The sequence below is a fragment of the Peromyscus californicus genome, unplaced genomic scaffold (assembly GCF_007827085.1).
Source record: "Peromyscus californicus insignis strain IS unplaced genomic scaffold, ASM782708v3 Scaffold_8__1_contigs__length_139910024, whole genome shotgun sequence".
NCBI classification, from domain to species: Eukaryota; Metazoa; Chordata; class Mammalia; order Rodentia; family Cricetidae; genus Peromyscus; species Peromyscus californicus.
Window position 1 is genome coordinate 61,978,074 of NW_026294606.1, and position 20,665 is coordinate 61,998,738.

Here is a 20,665-nt window from a genome sequence, read left to right on the forward strand (position 1 = left end):
GCGTACAACAGACCCACTTTGGGAACCAAGGGAGAGGAGAAAAAGCAGTCTAACTTCTAATTCTTCTTCCTTGCCTACAAAGATGCCGGGTTCTTGTCAAGATAGTACCCAAACTACCCTTCCACTCCCATTGCCCTGATTCTGAAAGTCTCATCTAGTCTCATCAGCCTGCAATTTAACAAGTCCCAAACACACACATTTATAGAAAGCACTGAAAGAAATATAGAATCTTACCTCTTTATAGCTGCTTTAAAGATCTTAGGGTTGGCCAGGCGATGGTGGCGCACGCCTTTAATCCCAGCACTTGGGAGGCAGAAGCAGGCGGATCTCTGTGAGTTCAAGGCCAGCCGGGGTTACAGAGTGATTTCCAGGACAGGCTCCAAAGCTACACAGAGAAACCCTGTCTTGAAAAACCAAAAACAACAACAACAAAGAGCTTTGGGTTGAAAAGATGGCTCAGTAGGTAAGGTACCTTCTGACAAGCAGGATGACCTGAGTTGGATCCCTGAGGCCCACATGTTGGAAGAAGAGAACTGACTCACAGGCTTCCTCTGATCTCCATTTGTGTGCTGTGGTCAGCACATACCCACACACATACAAGCACAGGCTCATGCACAGACACAAAATAAATGAAAATATAATAAAAATCAAAGTTCAAACAAATATTGAAAAAAAAAAAAAAAACCTTGGGATCCAAGCTCTAGGCACATGAAAGTCCTTAAGTTAGGAACAAGACCTTCCTAATCTTCTGGACCTCTCAGGTTCTTGTCTAATGACTCAGTAGCTACTTTTCATTGGGTTTGACAAGACTTTTAGAAATAGTATAAAATAAGAGCCAGCCAGTGAGAGTAGACAATGTATCAGGAGAATACTACGCAGGAACTCTAGCCACCGGACAGGAATTTATGAAGTGTCCACCCTAGGCTCCACTGTGTTTTATAGTGGTGAAAAAAATGAGTGTCTTCTTGATCTCAAGTGATGTAAATTCAGACAAGAGGAACAAATAATAAATAAGCCAGTAACTTCAGAAGGTGCCACAGAAAGAAAAGTAACCCTAGAGTCACCTCGCTACTCTGACAAGTATAAATGCATTGTAATAGGTGCAAAACCATCTTCCCCAGACCATCTTGGTTTCTTTTTCACTTTTTCCCCCCCATATAAATCACCATCTTGGTCTCAGTTTTTTAAAAGGAAGTTTTGTTCAGCCCCAATAATGTTCTTTGTTCATGATGTGCAGCTTACCTCTCTGCATTTGCTAGAATGGAAATCACTGAGAGAGAGGGCTTTCCCAAGTGCAGTAAAATCTACATTCCCTTTTACAGTGCATGAATAGTGACCACATTGCATTGGGCCTCTGACTTGACAGTTTGAACAAGCAGAAAAGCAGTTGCTTATGCATATGTCTCGCTTAAAAAGAGCAAACACAGGGCAAGCAAGATGGTTTAGTGGGTAAGAGAATTGCAGCTAAGCCTGATGACCTGAGTCTGACCTATAGGACCCACACAGTGGAAGGGAAGAACCCAAATGTACAAAGAACATGTACACTTCCACAAGTGTATATGTGCACGCATGCATGTGTGAGCACATTCATATAAATAAACCAATGTGATACAAATATTAGGAATGTACTTGTCATATTTTTCATGCAACTGTTACCACCTAGCTTAAAGACATTCTCCCATAGATTTGCGCCAGGCTTACCGTTGGCAAATCATTTGGCCAAAAATGACTACTTCATTGTGAAAATGTTGTCTGCTAAGTGGTAAGATTTCACAGCCAGTTATTTTACCAACTAGGCTACTTATGGTTGTTGATGTAAATGAAAAATCTTCTACATTCTGTCCTCAGTGGACAGACACAGTTCTCCAAGGTTTGATGTCTGCTTTCATTTACAGCAAGCTGCCATTATTAGTTTATAATATCTCCTCTTAGATTTACCTCATACCTATTTTCAAGTGAGATTTACCTACTACCTATTTTTAAGTGACTTCTAGGAGTCCTAAGTACTTCATGGTTTATTATGGACACACACTCATTGATAAATATAACACTTTTATCTTAAGGGGCGTTACAGTTATTCTTGCTAACTATTCATCCACCTGCCCTATTCACCTCAGTAAGCATCTTCAATTTTGAGATGAGTAAATGGTCCCATGGCTTGGAGAAAGCATACCCATTTGGAATTCAAGCCACTTCTTGTCACTGAGATGGCTGCCACCTGCTTCTCACGTGAGAGTTGGAGATAATTAGTGAGCACTCCTTTTGAAGGGAACTCTTACACAGTTCCTCAGAATACCATCAAACATTTGCTTTACCAAACTACTGTGATTTTACTTTGGACCAACGGTCAGTCTTGTGTATTGAGGCATTACTGCTCAGACCTATGTCCTGTGGCTTTGAATGTGTCCCACACCCACCCCTCTACTGTACAAGCCAGCTGAGAGTAGTGGGGTCTGAATGAACAGGGTTGTAGCATTCTGTTAGTTCTATCCATGGCTCACCCTGAGCTGAATTCTCTGCTTGGCCCCCATTACACCAATGAAAACTTTGCCTCTGAGGTTGGCAAGCTTTAAGTCAAAGGAACCTGTGTCTTTTGTTCAATAGCAGCAGAAATGAAAGAAACTACATCTATTTGCACACAACAATTTACACATGTGTTTATCAATGTTACTAAGAACATATTGTTTGCACTGTACTTGGCATCTGGAAATCTATTCCTTTTAAACTTTAGTCATTTACTTCATATTTACTTTGAAATTTTTCTGTGTATTCTTTCCATCTGTGGTAGAAATATGGTATGTTTCATATATACATGTAGCTAGAGTTTTCCTGCCTGGCCCACAGTCAGGACAAATCTCTCTCACCTGCCAGTCCCACAGCCACTCAGACCCGACCAAGTAAACACAGAGACTTATATTGGTTACAAACTGTATGGCCATGGCAGGCTTCTTGCTAACTGTTCTTACAGCTTAAATTAATCCATTTCCATTAATCTATACCTTGCCACATGGCTTGGGATTACCGGCATCTTCACATGCTGTTTGTCATCGTGGAGGCTGGCAGTGTCTCTCTGACTCAGCCTTCCACTTCCCAGCTTTATTCTCCTCTTTGTCCTGCCTATACTTCCTGCCTAGCCACTAGCCAATCAGTGATTTATTTATTGACCAATTAGCAACACACTTGACATACAGACCATCCCACAGCATATACATACATATATATACATATATATGTGTATATATATGTATATATAGTGTGTGTGTGTGTGTGTGTGTGTGTGTGTGTGTGTGTGTGTGTGTGTGTGTGTGTACCCATGCAGTCACATGGAAAGCCAGAAAAGAATTTCAGGTGTTTTCCTCTATCATCCTCGACCCATATTCCCTTGAGACAGGGTCTCTCAATAGTTTGCTACTTCCTCTAGGTTGGCTGGACAGCAAACTCCCAGGATACTCCTGTCTCCACTTCTGAATGGTGGGGCTACAGGCATGCCTAGCCATGCCCAGATTTTATGTGAGTGCTGGGGATTCTAACTCAGATCTTCATGCTTGCAAAGTGTTTCTTATGAAGATCAAGTAATTCTTTCATTTGTATTTGTATGTGTGTTACATGTACATGTTCATATGTGTGTGCTCAATTGTGTGGAGACCATAGGTTTACATCGAGTGTTTACCACAGTTACTCTTTACATTATTTTTTGAGACACAGTTTCTCACTGAACATGGAGTTCAGCAGTTGGTTAGTGGCTGGCCAGCGAGCTATAGGGATCCACGTGTCTCTGCTTCCTCATACGTCCAGTGATGGTTTTACAGGTATGCACCAGTGGGCCTGGCTTGTGTGTGGTCACTAAGGATCCGAACTCAGGTCCTTATGCTTGCATAGAAGGCACTTTACCAGCGGAGCCACCCACCCAACTCCCCAATTCCTTTGTTAGATTAGTTGTTTAGTAAGAGTACAAAAATAATGGCTTTATTTATGACATATTCATCCATATGTATCATTATACTTTGCTCATATTTGCCCCCTAATCACCTTTTCTTATATCACCTCCAAATATGTGTACACATATGGGTGTGTATGTATATATATATATATATATATATATGATTCCCATATTAAAAAATTTGCAATTTTGTTTCTTTTTTATTTCCCCTGCCATTTCTTCTCTTCTCTTCCCTTTATCTCCCTTACGACCCCTTCTTTCTCTTACATTATTTCCTTTCTACTTTCACCTATGTGTTGTTCTTTAGGTACACATGCATGTAAATATATATTTTGAATCCAGATTTAGCAGATGAGAGAAAACAGAGGATGTTTGTGTGTTGTTTATCTCACTTAACTGGGTGGTCTCTGGTTTCATCCATCCTCCTGAAAAACAACATAATTTCATTCTTCTTTACTCCTAAATAAAGCTCCATTGTCTGTGTATACCACACTTTCTTCATGCATCCATCTGTTGACAGACGTCTAGACTAGTTCTGTGTCTTGACTATTGTGAAAAGTACAGCAACGAACATGCATGTACAAGTATCTCTGTAGTGCACAGGCTTAGACTTCTTCTGGTGTATACCCAGTAACGCACCTGGCAGTTCTTAACACAGGAAACTCAAAGCCAAATACACTTGGTATTCTTGGTGCCCTTGCATTTCAAGACTGTCCTTTGAGGATGTGGATCTGAGAGGTAGGCTAGGTTTCTGTAGTGTTCCAACCTTTCATCAAAGAAGGATTTTGTTCTGTAGAGACCCCACATCCTTATCACTCTTCATATTATACAAGCCTATTGAAATGGTGCCTTTTTATTACTTTGGAAATGCAAGTGTTAAAATGCAAAGACAAGGCACAGAAGGTGGAAAGCAGTTGGAGTCATTAATGCGGCATGTGAAAATTTCGCTTTTGATTCTGGAAATTGTAACAGAAATAAACTCACATGTAATTTACCTTTCAAAAAACTTTTGAGAAGTTCAAATCCAGAAAGATCAAGAAGTTGGCTGATTCTCAGCTCTCACCAATATTCCCACATCACAACACTTTCCTACTTTGTCCTTTGCCAAATTTGTATTCTTAGCTAAAGTTTTAATTTATGAAGTGAAATTGTCTTTTTGAATATAGAGGGCATGGAAACAATCTGTGTTTTTGTTGTGGCTCCTTGTTAATTGCCGCTGTAATTCTTTCAAACAAATTTCCCCTACAAACCTAATTTAATAATCAAGACTGTTAAAATTAACTATTGTTGATGACCCAAATAATAATTTGCCCTCAAGAGTGCTTAGTCTGTGTGACTTTAATCTTCAATTGGAATAAAGTTTGAAATGAACTGATGTAAAATTGGTATCAGAGGAGCAACCCTTTAACTAAGTTTTCATTAACTTACTATCTTTCCTCTCAGGCTGCTACGATCACATTAAGAAAGCGTCAGATTGATTACACTAAACGTTCCTTGAAAGCCATGTCCCGCCTAGTGTGTCTAGAAGCCAAGCTCTGTGGCAAGGGCGCAGTAGATAGAGTTCCCAAACTTGGTTATTATTGCGTTTCTGTAGGCAAGTCACTCAATCTCTCTGCACTTGAACTTTTTAGGTGGGACTGTAACATTATGCCACCCTTATCAATGTTGTGAGATGGCTAAATACAAAGAGACCTTGAAATTTAAAGCACAGTAATGTGAAAGGAACTTTCCTGTGTTGTCATCTATGCCAAGTCACGCCTAAAATGGGAGGGTTTTTTTTCATATTTGTGAAGAAAAGCACATATTTTGAAAACAAAATGTTTCTTTCCCCAGTTTCAATGGTTAAAAGGGTATTCATTTACTAACAAATATTCACTGGATCAATATTCAATAAGAGTAGTCAAGACAGTCTATTGGATCTGTGAGGAAGAGCAGAGGTTAATTCAGTGTACACTTGGGGTTACAAGCTTCCTATACAGTATGCAAATATTACAAATAGCATACATGCTCTATTCACTCATTTTATAATCCCATATTCAGTACATGTACTGGAGTGTGTAAGGTCTTCAGTCTGTCATCTCAGTAGAACTGGGATAAGTAGTAACCCTTACTTCAGTAACTTTTGCATTATTTAGGACTCAAGACTAAAAAGGAAGTGGGTAGATAGGACAGACTTAGTGGTTTGTTTCAATTCTGGTCCATAATTCATTGAAATGTAAGGAGAGTTGCATGAACTGTCATAGCATCAGCCTGGGCATTGGATTTTTACCCTTCCCTATCAGACAAACTCATGCCAGATGTCCATGCAACCATTCCACTTTTTATTAATATTTGCACTGACCAAACATACCCAGTTTTATTATAAACTCTTCATGTACTTTAAAATAAATTAGCGTTCCTTGGCTCCATTTAACTAGAGGGCAAAGAGAGCTACAAGGAGGTCAAGAGCCTTCTGCCCCAACACTCAGCACAAGCCGCAAGTGGAAGAGGGTCACATTCTAGTTCCCCAAGGTCTCTCTGGTTCCAAGTTCATTTACATGGTGCCTTTCCTACTTCAAAGGAAGATGTTGGGTTTCACACGATAGTATTTCCTGGCAAGGTCATTCATTTTCATATATTTACTCTGTGACTTTCATATACTGTAATGAAGCAAAGATGTGTAAAAATTGAGTTGTCCTCACGAAAAGGCTCTTGTTTCAGGACCTGACCTTTGTCAAGTGGTTCACCATGTCTTATTGATGGGTAGAAATGGTAATAGCAGTTGACTTACCCTTTCATTTATTTTCATGGCCTAACTGATACACTAAGCAAGATTACTGTGTAGCAGAGACTAAAGAATTTTCTCCTCAATCCCTTCCCCAAATCTCCATGTCCCTGTTGTGAACTAAGACCAAGTTCAAAAGTCAGGGATTTTGCAAGATATTGGGTATATTACTTCAGGTCTTTAAATAGGTGGCAAAACAGAGCCCACCATTATTTTTCTCCACTCTCATTTATCCTCCAAGTCTAGAATTTTACTAGGGAGGATACACTTCGTGCTGATGTCACAAAGGAACGAGTATTCAGGATTCACACCAGTATTTTTGACCCAGATCTGTTTTGAAACGTTCTAGGTTATTCTATACAAGCTGAGAGTGTTTTCAACTTCCAAGGTCAGTATGCACCCCCTGGAGTGACGTTTGAACTTGCCCTTTGGATGACTACTTGTTCAGTTCAGTAGCATTGTGTCTTCTCTCTGTGTGTGTTTAACTTGCTATTTGACTTGGCTAATTATGCATGGAATTCTTCCTATTCCAATAATCAGAAAGGGGAATGTATGTTTCCCTGGTCAACTGTACATGCAAAGCCCTGAGAATATAGTGAAGCAGAGTAGCAAACTTTCTTATTTTGGAAAAAAAAGCCACTCATAGGCCTTTTGGGGGATGAAGCAGTTTTATCTATTGATTAGGTATTCCGTGTGACCAAACAATCTTTGTGTTGCCTGATTCCTTGATGCCCTGCTTCTGGTGAATGAAGCTCTAATTTATAGGAACTCTGGCGTGCACAGAGTTAAAACATTTCAGAGTCTCCCTGTCTCTGTTCTCTGCATCTATGATCCAGGGTGGGGCTAAGGGTCTTGACCTTGTCACTCTTTCTGAGGACAAGAGAAGAGGAACAGATGACTCCAACTGTGAATGCAGTGTCCCAGAAAAGAGAGGCAAAAATCCTTCTGAGCACACTGAACTGTTCAAATCTCAGTTCTCTGTGATGCTTTGCTGATAGTTGATAGTGAAACTGTCAGATTGATTTTGCCACTAAATGTATATATATAAATAAAAGGTCACTGAGTTGCTTAAAATCTTTCTAGTTTTTAAGACAGTAATTAGGAGAACCAACACCAGCCAGGCTTTGAGTACATGCAAACAAGCTCTCTACAGGAGACACAGCACACTAGTGCAAAAACATTCCTAGATAACATAACTTGTCGGAGAGGATTACTTCTTCTTAGTGAGTCTGCAGGAGCCCTTTTCTATACTATTCAGCATTTGAGAGGAGAAGAGTGGATTGAGAGAGAGAGAGAGAGAGAGAGAGAGAGAGAGAGAGAGAGAGAGAGAGAGAGAGAGAGAGAGGAGAGGGGGCGCATTAGTGAATAGAGACTGTGGCATTGATGTTTGAGCGCACTTCTGAACTGGCTTTTGTTGAGACTATCAGTGTAGAAAGCATGCGCTGTCCCAAATCCGCTGTTACTATGAGAAATGAGGAGCTGCTTTTAAGGTATGTTGTTGGGTCCTTTGTTTTTAATATAGGCTTTTCTAGTTCCGAGAGCTGGTGGAGACACTAATCTTGCCCCGAATCAAGCAGCTTCCTTATCTTAGAAGAGAAGGAGGAGGAAAAAAGAATCTGAACAGAGAGGGGGAAATGAAATTGAGACCAAGAGATTGGGGGAGACAGAGAGAGAGCGCGAGAGAGAGCCAGGGAGAGAAAGGAAAAGGACTGTTGTGAGGGAGTTGGATGTGTACTAGTTGCCTTTTGAAAGCAGACCATGCATTTGCTCCCTGCTATCTATGAGCAGCCAGTGGATGTTTTAAGGGTTCCGAATCTGGCTGTTGGTTCGTCTTTTCCTTTGCAATGTCTAAGCCTCTTTCATTATTATGCACTCTGCATGGAATAATCACCGAAAAAGGAGCTGAGGAGACTCCATATTAGACTTGCGTTCCAAATACCACTCTAATCTGGACTTAGCGACCTAAATAGTCCTCCCGTATTATCAGGTTTGGATCACTTTATCCTGTTTGCCAAAATGTGTACCTGTTTGGAGACCTCTGTTCATGCATGGCGTCCTGGGTCTTCATGTGTGGGGAAGCAGATATCTGCTTCCTGCATGGGTGTTGGGGTTCTATCGTAGACCAAGAAGGAGGCACAGCTGACCTTTGGGGAAGCTGAGAGAGAATTATGATAGAATTGGCATTTTGCTTTTTAAAATGCAGTCTTTTGTTTATTTGCTAGCAGACATTGTAGCACTGAATACATCTTTGGGTCTGACAATGGGACTGGTCGAACAATGGAGCTGTCAAACTAGCTTAATGCATGTCTGGACTGTTTTTTTTTTTTTTTTTTTTTTCTGTGTGTGTGTGTGTGTGTGTGTGTGTGTGTGTGTGTGTGTGTGTTCCTCAACACCCCTTTTTATCTCCTATAATCTTGTTTGTATGGACTATCAGAGTGAAGAGCTTTGGGTCTGCTTATTTGTGGTTTTATGCTTTTAAAAATTTATTATCTACCGTTCTCGGAGCTTTTTGCATTTTGCAGTTACGTTGGCTGGATTAAGTTAGAGATTTATGGCTTGCCTGTCTGTTAACTACAGAAAGAAAACTTATTGATTGAGAATGCTTGTAATACTATTATCATTGTGGCAAATGCCTTGTTGATCAGACCTGCTTCTACTGTACTTAATGCTTAGGGTTTTAAAATGTGCCCTTTTCGGGGACTTATGGAATGTAGCATGAAAGAGAAGTGAACAGGGATATGTTTAATGCTTAAGTAACCAGCATTCCTAGCTTTTAGCTTCCCATTTGGCATACACAGATAAACAGTTTAGAAATCCAAGGACAAGTAAGAACTTTTGCCTTTACAATTTTGATCACAAACTATTGTCCTGTTACTTTGTTGTGTTAACGCTTTTGGTGGAATATACTGATCTCTGACTTAATGCTTATATTCTTATAAACTGCATTTCTGTGCAATGCAAGTATTCCACGCCTATTCAGATGCCCTTCATTTTATAAGATAAACACTGGTGTCTAAGGTGAAAATTATGAGACTGTAGAAGAGAACATGGAAAAATCTGGTTCAAACTTCTCAAATGTTGAAACCATTTTTATTGCACATTAGATGTAAAAAGAACAGATCGTAAAATAATAAGTAATTGACTTACATGAAAATCCTCTTCCTAAGGTTGATGTCTATGAAGAATATATATTTACAATGTTTTAGTGCTTTGCTTGATGTACTGTTTGTGCCAGATCAATATATTAGATATATACTAGTAAATTCATAGAATAAGACTAAGGGCCTAATTTGAGAAACAAAAGGGGAATTGTTGAAATGAATAAAATGGGTTTCAAATATTTCCTGATAGATTTTAGTTCAAACTGACGATGCTCCCTCTCAATAAGGAAGGAGATGTATATATTAATTATAAAAATACAGTTATGAAGTAGCAGTTATTCCTTAGATTTGGACACAAATTTTAATTTTTTTAAACTTAAGGTGAAATGTTATTAAATACTTAAGGTAGAATTATTTACATAAATGTTTTCGGTTACCCAGAATTGCCTTTGCAAGTTGAGATTTCCTGCTGGTAATATTTTCAGAGCTTAGGTACACCCAAAGCATATGTGTGCGATGTAATAATATTCTTTAAGTTATCCATTGTGAATAGAGTGGATTTTAAAGGCATGCTTGTTATGTTCCCTTAGTTCCAATGGGATCTGAACTGCTCCTTGCATTGGGTATACCAATAATTGCTTTTAGGATGAGCTCATAAAAGGTAATGGGTGAATCTTCATATCCGAGGCTAACCAACTGTTACCAGCACACCCAGGTTCCGCTTTCATGGGAAAATTTTCAATCTAAAACACAGGTTGCAAATCAGTGTGTGTGTGTGTGTGTGTGTGTGTGTGTGTGTGTGTGTGTGTGTGTGGTCTGAGAGGAAAGTAGTCTTCCATGCTTGCTAGATGCTTGTCAGGACCTCATTTAAATAAAGAAATCACTTGGAGACCACCGTGTTGAATTTTTGTTTTCTAAATTGGTAATTATTTAACTGTGATATATTCACTTAAATTTCTGAGTGCTCACAGTTAAGACGGAAACAGGGGAAATTCTGCTTTCCTCCCTTTTCTGGTGCTTTGATACATTATGAGTTTCCAGAATTTGGGGCCCCAAATCTCTCCCCCACCCAACATGCAATTCCAGCATCCATCATACAGAACAATGTGTTTTTCTCTATGCTGATAGAAAAAGTATATTGTCAAGAGTTGGCAAACTTGTCCATTTTCATATCTACAAAAGTAACAAGATAATGTATCATGTTAATCACTGTATGGGCAATGATTTTCCAGGATGGTAACCTAAACAAGTGTAGAAATAAAATTGAATTCTAACCTCAGACCTGAAGAAAAGGAGTAGGCAGAGATTCAAACTGGTAAAATGGTTTCTTTCACTGGAGAATAACAATTGCACCCCGAGCCCCTTTATGTAGGACCCTCAGGAATATTTACATAAATGTGTTCAGCCGACCACAGACCATGATCTATAACCTCCCGTGTATTAAAATTCTTTTCTTTGTAAGGATGGAACCTGACAATATTTCTTTATTGGCTCTTCTTTTTTTTTATGTGACTGAATTAAAATTGCAAGATATCCTTTGGGGACTGGAAAAATGACAAAGAGCATCTAAATAATATTCATATCTGGAACTTTATAGCAAGTGTGAATTGTGCTTGAATACCTGGGAAGTTGTTCAAAGAGTGAATCAATACTAATTATTGTAATCAGGGGGGTTAATTAGGTGAAAATGTAGCTGATGGAAAGTTCATTGCTCACAGCCCTAGAAACACCCAGGTTGATGGAGGGACATGGGGATGATTGCTCAGTGTGGAAGGTGCCAACATTTGTAAGGAAAGACATAACTTGATTTCTTATCATTATGATAATGATGAAATTAGAAATGTCCAACCTTTTGTAATGTAGATATTTGAATAAAAGTTAGGAACAGAATGCAGTTTGCCCAGCAGAACCTCTGTTTTGTGCCATATATTTACCCTTCTTACCACCGTGACAAGTTCAAGTCCACTTAGTGACAGTAATGTCTTCTTGAATTGCAATTGAACAGCTTTCACATCATTTCTTTATTTTGCTAATTCCCAAGGGACTTGGTGGCCAGGGAGAGACTCTTCTTTCTCATTTCCTGAAACCACAGATTGCCTCTTTAAGTATTGGACTTGCGAGTTTTTCTGAGTGAGATAAGGTGATTTTTATTTTGTAGAAAAGACAAAGCTGTGGTGGTCTGAAATAAAATATAATTTTGTGGCATTTTTCTCAGCTGGCATTAGGAAGACATTGCCAGAAAAAGAAGGTAGTGTGAGAATGTGAAGATAGGAGGCGTTATCTCGTGGCCCACTCAGAGTAAAAGGTGAAGTATTGGAGAGCTGGAGTGCCTTTACAATCACATGGCACAATGCAACAAAGGTGGTGTGTGTGTGTGTGTGTGTGTGTGTGTGTGTGTGTGTGTGTGTGTGTGTGTTGAGCTCCACCACTCAACTCAAAGTTGCTGCTGGTGGAGTCTGGCCTGGTGAAAAGTCCATTTTGTTCCCAAATATACCTTCATGCATCATGGAAAGGCATTAGAAATGATCCCATATTGGTGTGCTCATCTCTTCCACAGCTTTTCTTCTTGTGACCCACCCTGGCACATTTCCCTGCATGTCAAAACTAAGTTAACAGGAAGTGGCATCTGTAGAGAGGATGGACCAGAGTGACATGTATCATGAGGGCAGCTTGAGCTTCTACTGCCTTGGCACACTTCAGGCTGATCTGCCCATTGTTGGCTACACAGGATCAGGATGAATCATTGGAGTTTATGAAGCAGAACTATCAGAATGTCTCCAAGAAATGACAACAACAAAAAAATCAGAATTTACCTGTAAAAATTATTCCACTCAACCAAGTTTGTTGTGGTTGCAAAGAGGAGCTTTGCATACTCACTGTACACTTGAGATTCATGGGCTTTTTTTTTTTTTTTTTTTTAATCTACATCTTGAGAAAGCTCGCAGTTGCAATCAGTATGAACTCTGTATAGAAGTGATGCTGGCTTCTATCAGGGAAGTGAGTGGTCTCTGTATAAATCTACCCACACTTTTTCACCTTCTTGGGAAGCCACAAATCTTGGTCCTAAAAAAGGGCCACAGGTCTTATACTGTTTACCATTCCTTTCCTTTGAATGGCATTCCAGTCCCCTTTCTTCATAAACAGTAACCCATCTCTTCCATCTGCATCAAGCTTTAGAGACATCATTGAAACTTTAATGTTATAAGATTAAGTCTGGCTTTCTCTCTTCTCAACTGCCATTTTTAGTTTCTGACAAAGATTGGGATATGAGATGCTATTATAGAAAGAATACAATTAAGGCTTATTCACAGTTGCTCTTTGTTTGGCATTACATTAAGTGCTTCTGTTCATATCATCTAATGTAATTCTCATAGATACCAAAATGGTCCTTATAGTTGTTCCCATTTTAAAGATGGAAAAACTGAGAGAGAGAATATTAAAGTCACACAGCTAGAGTCATAGAGATCATAGTGGAAAGGACTACAACTCAAGGCTCAGCTAAATTCCTTCTCTGGGCAGAGACAATTTGATATTTGCTTCTCAATTTTTTTTTCCTGTTACTGTGAATTGAATCTAGGATTTTGAATATAGTAGGTAAGGGCTCTATCACTGCACACTATCCAACAACCTCTACACCATACCTATTGTTTTCTTTTGAGACTGGATCTCACTAAGTTGCTCAGGATGGCCTTGAACTCATTCTGTAGCCCAGGCTGATCCTCCCAACTCAGTCTTCTGAGTAGCTGGGATCACAGGCCTATGTTACCAGGCCCAGTAATATGTGCCATTAAAAAAAATAGTTGTTTGTATTGTTTTTAATTGTGTATATGAGTATTCTGGGTATGGGTATGTGCATGTGAGAGGGTTGTGGGTATATGCATATGTGGTTTATGCGTTGAGTACCTAGGAGCTGGAGTTGCAGATGGTTGTGAGCCACCCAAATGGCGTGCTGGGAACCGAACTCTGGTTCTCTACATGATTAATATGTGATCTTAACCACCAAGCCACCTGTCCAGCCCCAGATATTTGCCATCTTAAAACCTATTTTGCAGTATTCCCACCATATATTTTGGTTGGCACATGCATTTCATTTGCCATTGATAAAACTTTATCAGTGGACCATTCATTACTCAAGATCTAATCAAGACACCAGTCACAGCTAATGGTTTTAGCTGTTCAGTTCTTCCTGAATCACAGTTCTTTTAACTTTACTTACTTCCCAGTGTCAATTTTGGGGAGAGTGTAGGATTTGTGGGCCAGAAGAAAAAAAGACCAACAATAAAGGAGAAAGGATTAAGGGAATAAGGAAGGAAATTGTTTGAAAGCATCACTGCTTGTGAATTCTCATTTGCTTACCTTAGTTTTTATAAGGTCTTTGTTGTACTTTTAGACAGGATCTTCATATACAGTCCATGATGGTTTCAAACTCCATATCCTCCTGCCTCAGCCTCCCACACACTGGAATTTATAGGAGTATGCCACCACACTTGGCACTCATGAAGTCTCAGAAGGAAGTATTCCATGCCTCATTTCTCTTGGACTTTAAAACACACAACAGCAACTGATGTTGGAAAGAACAAGAGAGAATTTTAAAGCACCGTGGATTTAAAATATGAATTTTAAAAATGTCATATTTTAGTCATAACCAATCAAACAACATAAATACAGTGTTCAATAAAAGACACTCTTTGACCATCGAATAGCTCCAAGATGCATGGGGAAGAAAGAGAAAACGATGGCTGGAGGAGGATTAACAGTAAAATGCACATAGATGGGAGGTGAACGTAGCTGTGAAGGATGTGCAAGGTAGAAACAAGGAAGGAAGTAAAGAAGATGTCTATTTTTGTTATTAAAACCAAGCAAAACAAACTCCCGAGCTTAGCCACTTTTCTTCCTCAATTCCCAAAGTTTCATCTCTCTTCCTTTCTTTCCATATTCCTCTAAAATAGGGCAAATGTAGCTGTTACCAGTAAGAGAGAATTGGGAGACTTGAGGATTAGGTAACAGCTTTACACTCAACAATAGAGATAAAGAGCCACGACAGAGAGAGAAGACATACACATTATATTCATCCTGGATAGACAGTTAAGACTACTTCCATGAAATGGCAAAATTTCCATGAAGATTTTGTGTGGTTCTCCTAAGAGAAAGAAAGAAAACAATTCCTCTAATAGACTTAGTATTTATCATCAAAAGCAAATTTAAATAGTCATTTGGGATCTTCAAAAACTTCTCTTATAGAATCAAAGTGGCTCCAGATTTGAACTATTATTATAGTGGGAAATTTTTCCTGATCTCAATTGCTTGATATATTTTCAACCTACACGTCACTTTAATTGCTCAGTTATATAATCGCTGTAGTAATAATTAGGCTAACACATTATACTTATCTGAGGATCATGACAAGCTTTGAATTGTCATCCATTCATCTCTACTAGGAAGTAATGGCCACACATAAGACAAAGGTCTAGCCGATGAATCAGAAAAATTAAATGACTTTGTCCCAGTGTCCATCAAATTCTTTGACAAAGTGAAATTCAGAATCCAACAGGTTTGGTCTTTAAATCTCACTATCTTTTCACTCGGTTTGAAAGAACTATTTGTCCTAAAGGGTCTGATCTATAAACACCAAAGCAGATATCTTCTGATCTTAGGAGCCCAGATGTCCTTGCTGGGGATCAGTTATCACTGTGAGTAAAGTGGATTCGTGTGCTTTATTTCATAGAAACCCAACCTTTTAGTCTCTTAATCCTCAGTCTTCTTCCAGTTGTATTTGCTCAGGAAAAAAAGAGCCTCAGACAAGTCAGGCCGATTGTCGTTTTCCTTGGAGATTTTGATTCCGGATAAGATCTGCCTCAGTCGTGCCCAAGCCGAAAGCTTCCCACATGCATTTGTCCATTTCTTTTTACTTCGTGCCCACCTGTTCCTGCTCTCCCTGGGACCTCTTGTTATGTCGGCAACTGCGTCCTCCCAGCTGTTGCTGCTCAGCTGTTGTACTTTGTCAAGCAGCAATTTCTCCTTTTGAAAATTTGACAACTTGGGAGAGAGTCAGATAACTTTCTGTGGATTAGGGGAAACATTCAGTGGGGTTGGGTGTTGATGGGTGGATTGGGAGGGAATTAGAAACTTCATTCTATTAGGTATAAATTTTGTTCCTGCCGCCAGGCTGGCACCAGATAAGGGCACTAGTATCATTTGACAAATCTCGGTAACTTCCAAAGGATACTGGAACATTCCTTCAAAGGCTACCCCTAGTCCCTCCAATGCCTTCCATGTGCAAATCTCCACGCTAGACAGGGAAGCCTTTTTTTGTTCTCCCCACCCCTTCCCCAGACCTCTTCCCAATGTTCACATCCTATTTTCTTGCCTCATGGTATACAGTCTCCCATCCTCCCCCTTGTTCCTCCTGGCAGTGTCTGGAAAGGAATCCTGCTGCTCCCTATAGAGACAGCTGTTGCTACTTCAGAAACCAGCCTTGGTCAAGGCAAGTGAAATTTGATTTCTGGTACAAATAAGTAACCCTTCGGCCAGCTCCTCTCTCCACTTTGGTAGCTACCCACCTCCTCAGGCACACAGCTGTAGAGGAGAGTGCCGACGTGGTCTGGCTCCCATTTGAAAGAGAGAAAGAAAAAGTCAGGGGATCAGAGAAAGGAAGAGAAGGCTGAGCAGGGAAAGATTAAAGGCTGCAGGAGTGGTGAAATGGAGAAAGGAGAAAAGGGAAGGGGCAGGTTAGTTGGGGAAATGAGGCGATGGCTGAGCTCTGGGTCTGAAAGACCCAGGATGTTAACATTCTCTGCCCTTGGAATGGGAGCTCCTGACAGCCCTGGAGGGGCATCTCATTTTCCAGTGCGAAGGTAGGTATACAAAGAAGCAGCTTCTGTTGACGGGCCTCTTCAGAAGGAATAGAAATTCACCCTGCTGCATTTGGGCTCTATTAAAAACAAATTAAAACAACAACAACAACAGCAACCACAACAAATAAGATTGCACCACATTGTGGACACTGTTCTCCAGGAAGATAGACTATTCAATATTCCCTTAGAAATGAAAAATGACTGTTTAATAACTACTTCATCTGCATGGGTATTTAATTTTACTTGTCTAGTTGTAGGAATGTGATAAGAATGCACTCAATATGGGGAGAACAGACGTGATAGTTTTAGATTTATGATTAGTGATAAGTTTATTCTTAAGTGATGACCTTTATGGAACAAAAGCTATATTTATAATGTATTGCTTAAGGACTTGTTTGGGGTTGTTTAAAACGTTTTTTTTTTAAATCACTGTTTATTTTTGTAAGTTGTTATCAAAAACTGGAGTGAGTCAAGAATAAAACATGCCCACGAAGTGAGATACTCTCTCAGGTACTTAAAATTCATGTGGATTTCAAGTTTATTGCCTGAAAATGATGGAAAATCTCATAATAGGCCTGCATTTCTTGCTCCAAATGGCTCTGAGCACATTGGGCTTGTTATTTTGTTTTTTGTTTTGTTTTTTTTTTTTTAGCTGAAACAGCTATGTTAATAAAATTTGAATTCAAAAGTGTGATAGGGAAAAGATGTTTTGGCCTTTGGTGTGGATTGAGTAGCCAATGTGAGGGTAGTAAAGAAATGCTTTTTAAAATGGAGCATTTGGCGTCCAGCGAACAATACTAACAGATCTTTGTTAATTGCTGATGGCTAATGCTTTTAAAGGTACAATTACGTGGGGAGTTAAGAATAGGAATAATAAAAGATAGAAATTTGTCTTATACAACGTTATCTACAGAAGAAGAAAATAAACTTCTTTTATTATGAACATTAATCATGGCCTGTCAGGTGTCAGTTTTCAAATCCTAGTATGCATTTTGCAAAAAAATGTTGAAAGATTCAGTCAGTGGAATGTATTCTGGTTCATTGCCTAGAGTGGCAGGGAAAGGATTCTTCCATTTTAAGCCATGTGCACTCTTATGTGCAACGCGTTTATTAGCACCCTGTTTTATTGAGAGCTGTTTTGAACACTAGTGATAATTCAGTGCTCAAACAATGGCCATTGGACAAAACGGTATGGGATGCTGAGGAGGGAAAGGGGAGCTGAAACAGCACAGTGTGCCTTGCCTTGGAAAGCCTCCTATAAAATGAGGTCATTCAGAAACTTTCCCTTGAAGTGCTTCCAATTCTTGAATTGCCTTTTGTTTGGGAAATGAATAGCAAGTTGATTAAAAAAAGGAGACAATTAGGGGAGGTAGGGGGATGGGATAGAGAAGAGCTTAAGGTTTTGTTCCAATGGAGCTAAAACTACGAAGAAACTTCATTGTTCCTGGTAGCCTGGTCCCCAGGGACATCTGCACAAGGTGGTGTCACCAACTAGTTCATGTCCACAAGAGAGACCCTGCTAATGTCCCCGTCCCCTTTCACTGCTCTTGATAAGATCCTTGGCTTGAAAATCGCTCTTCATTGAAACCAAGTGTTCGATTGTGGCCCAGTGAAGCTGTCTGCCAGTTAATTTTAACTGCCAAAACATGATACCTGATGGCTCACTGCTGTATGGAAATGTAAAAAGGATCCTCGTTGAGTCCTTTTGGAGTGGACTTTCTTTTTCTTTTTTCTTTTTTTCCCAGCCAAAGCAGCAAAGAGAGAAATTGAAGCTTTTCTTCAAGAGCTATTTTGCTGGGTATTTTCTTTTCTATGTTTAAGTTGATTTTCAGAAGTGGGCAGCATGCATGTGATGTGATCATAGAAACTGAACAGACACGAGAAATAAAAGCTGTCATTGGAAGACTGACGCGTCACCTGTCAGGTGGGGGGAGTGTGCACATTTTGCTTCCCTGTGGCTCCTCCATCAGGTGCCTATGCCATCACACCATTATTTGTGTATTTGCCAGCCAGAGTGTTTAAACTCAGCTGCACTCTGTAAGCGTTTCTCGGTTCACATCACCATATTCCATGTAGTGTGGTTTTCTTTTATTTTCGACCCTGGTTTTGCTTAACTTCAAATGGCCAAAGCAAATGTGCTTTGAAAAGCATGCTACACTGTAGTTGTTAAATAAGGCAATAACCTATGCACTTGTAATTCTCTCCCTATGACCTACTTACATCCTACTTCACCCTCCTTATAGTATGATTAAAAGCTGCTTTGAATCCACTATTGCCTCAAGGGATTTGAGGCTAGAATTTAACAAACTGCTGAGAAGGCTTAAGTCAGTAAGAGGGCTTCCCTACAGCTTCGTCTAACTAATTCACACGCAATTAAAGAGAAAATAAATATTTTAGAAGTGTATATGTTGATGAAGCCCTTTCTACCTTATAGAATAGAGGTACATGTGGAGCTTTATTCTGTAGCTGATTTGAAAATGCTTTTCTTTTTAGGGTGGTTGTGTTTTGTTTGTTTGGGAGGTTGGCTTTGTTCGATCTATCTTAAATTTACTATACAGTCAGCTCATGGTGTGCATTCAGGATTTTGCAAATAATATAATAGATTGAGAATTGTCAAGATTTGTCTTCAGTTATTCAGCTAACTACTTCTGTAAGATAATTTCAAAAGTAGCTGGCAATAGCTTGGTAAGGAATAAAAGCAGGTTAGAATTAGGGGAAAAGCCTGGGTATGGTTTTGTTCTAATAACTCATGTTTGATGCTGTTGTCTGTCAATTGATTATAAACCGGGACCTGGCTCCTCCAGAAAGGCAAAAGTTCATCAACTCTTCCATTTTAATTACCTTGCAGTTAGGAGGCTAAAAGCCAGACAGGTTGTTCAGCTGAAGAGGGAAATCGAATCAATTAAGTTTGTTTGTGTGGATTTCACTGAATGGCACAGGTCTGCTACCCCATATTGCTCACTGTCCCATCTGGATTTAAAATTGACACATAACTATTTTGTCTTGTAATCTCTAAGGAGCGTTTCCATTGTCACACAAGAAATTGATGAGGAAAAATTAAATCCTTTCTTTATATTATGTCTGATAAATTTAACTATTGTTCACTTAGTTTAACTATTTGGCTACCATAATCCAGGCATTCCTTGATTTGTGTGGAAAAAAAAAACAAAACAGCTCCTCAGTACAATGCTCTGGTTTTCTTTAGAATAATAGCAGCATTGAATAGAAATAAAAAATTCAAACAAAACTATAAAATATATCCATACTATGTATTATTATATGTACATATGCCTATGTGTACACATATATTTAGTGTATACATATGCATTACCTCAAAGTTTAAGACATGTCATTTGAAAATGGAGTAAAAAGTTATTACCACAAAAAGTAAACTATAAAGTGTCTAGTGTGCGATTTATGATGTTGACTTAGAATATGAAATTAAACATACGTGTGTCTACACCGTGAAAAGTTTGCTTTAACCCAAATAACCAAACAAGCAAGCCACGTTATAAACTACTTTTCTTGAAAACTTATGCTAAGCATCTATTCATTTGTCGCTTTTTCTCTCAATTCCTCGTATTCTATCTTTCCACAAATCTCAAGTGTGCCACGAAGTCACAGGATTGGCTTTTAACGTTTGTGTTAAATCATGGGCAACGCCAATTTTGCAATTCACCCTTTTTCAAAAAAAAAAACCCGAACAACTCGGTGTCTGGCTGTTTCTCGTTGTTTTAAGACCCTCTTATTTCTCGGTGTTGAAGGAGCTGCCCAAGGCGGCACGTTTGTCCTCACATGTCACTTGGGGCCCTTTTCTCTGAGTTACTTCGCCCGGAGGAGCAGCTAGAGGATCCCGTCCCAGGGGCGGCCGGCCAGCCTCCCCCACCCCCGAGGGGCACGGAGGTCACTCGCGGGGACCGGTCTCCCGCGGCTTCGCACTCCGCGTGGCCGTGGGAACCGGGCGCCGAGCCGGGGACAGGGCGGCGGCGGCGGCGGCGGCGGCGGC

General features: G+C 39.6%; 1 protein-coding gene across 21 annotated transcripts in view; it reads left to right on the plus strand.

Moving 5' to 3' along the window:
• The window catches only part of Celf2 (CUGBP Elav-like family member 2), an 842,930-nt gene that overhangs the window by 502,119 nt on the left and 320,146 nt on the right, over positions 1–20,665 (plus strand). For 3 of the 21 annotated variants that reach the window (XM_052727713.1, XM_052727712.1, XM_052727714.1), the window contains exon 1: positions 8,061–8,194. The exons of 10 other annotated variants lie outside the window; for them this stretch is intronic. In XM_052727713.1, coding sequence (XP_052583673.1) covers positions 8,088–8,194 — 107 coding nt within the window. In that variant the 5' untranslated portion in view covers positions 8,061–8,087. Of the gene's footprint in view, positions 1–7,053; positions 7,093–8,060; positions 8,195–8,400; positions 8,692–20,665 lie in introns of those variants that run through there. 8 more of the 21 variants (XM_052727698.1, XM_052727697.1, XM_052727699.1 and 5 more) reach the window with 4 other exon arrangements.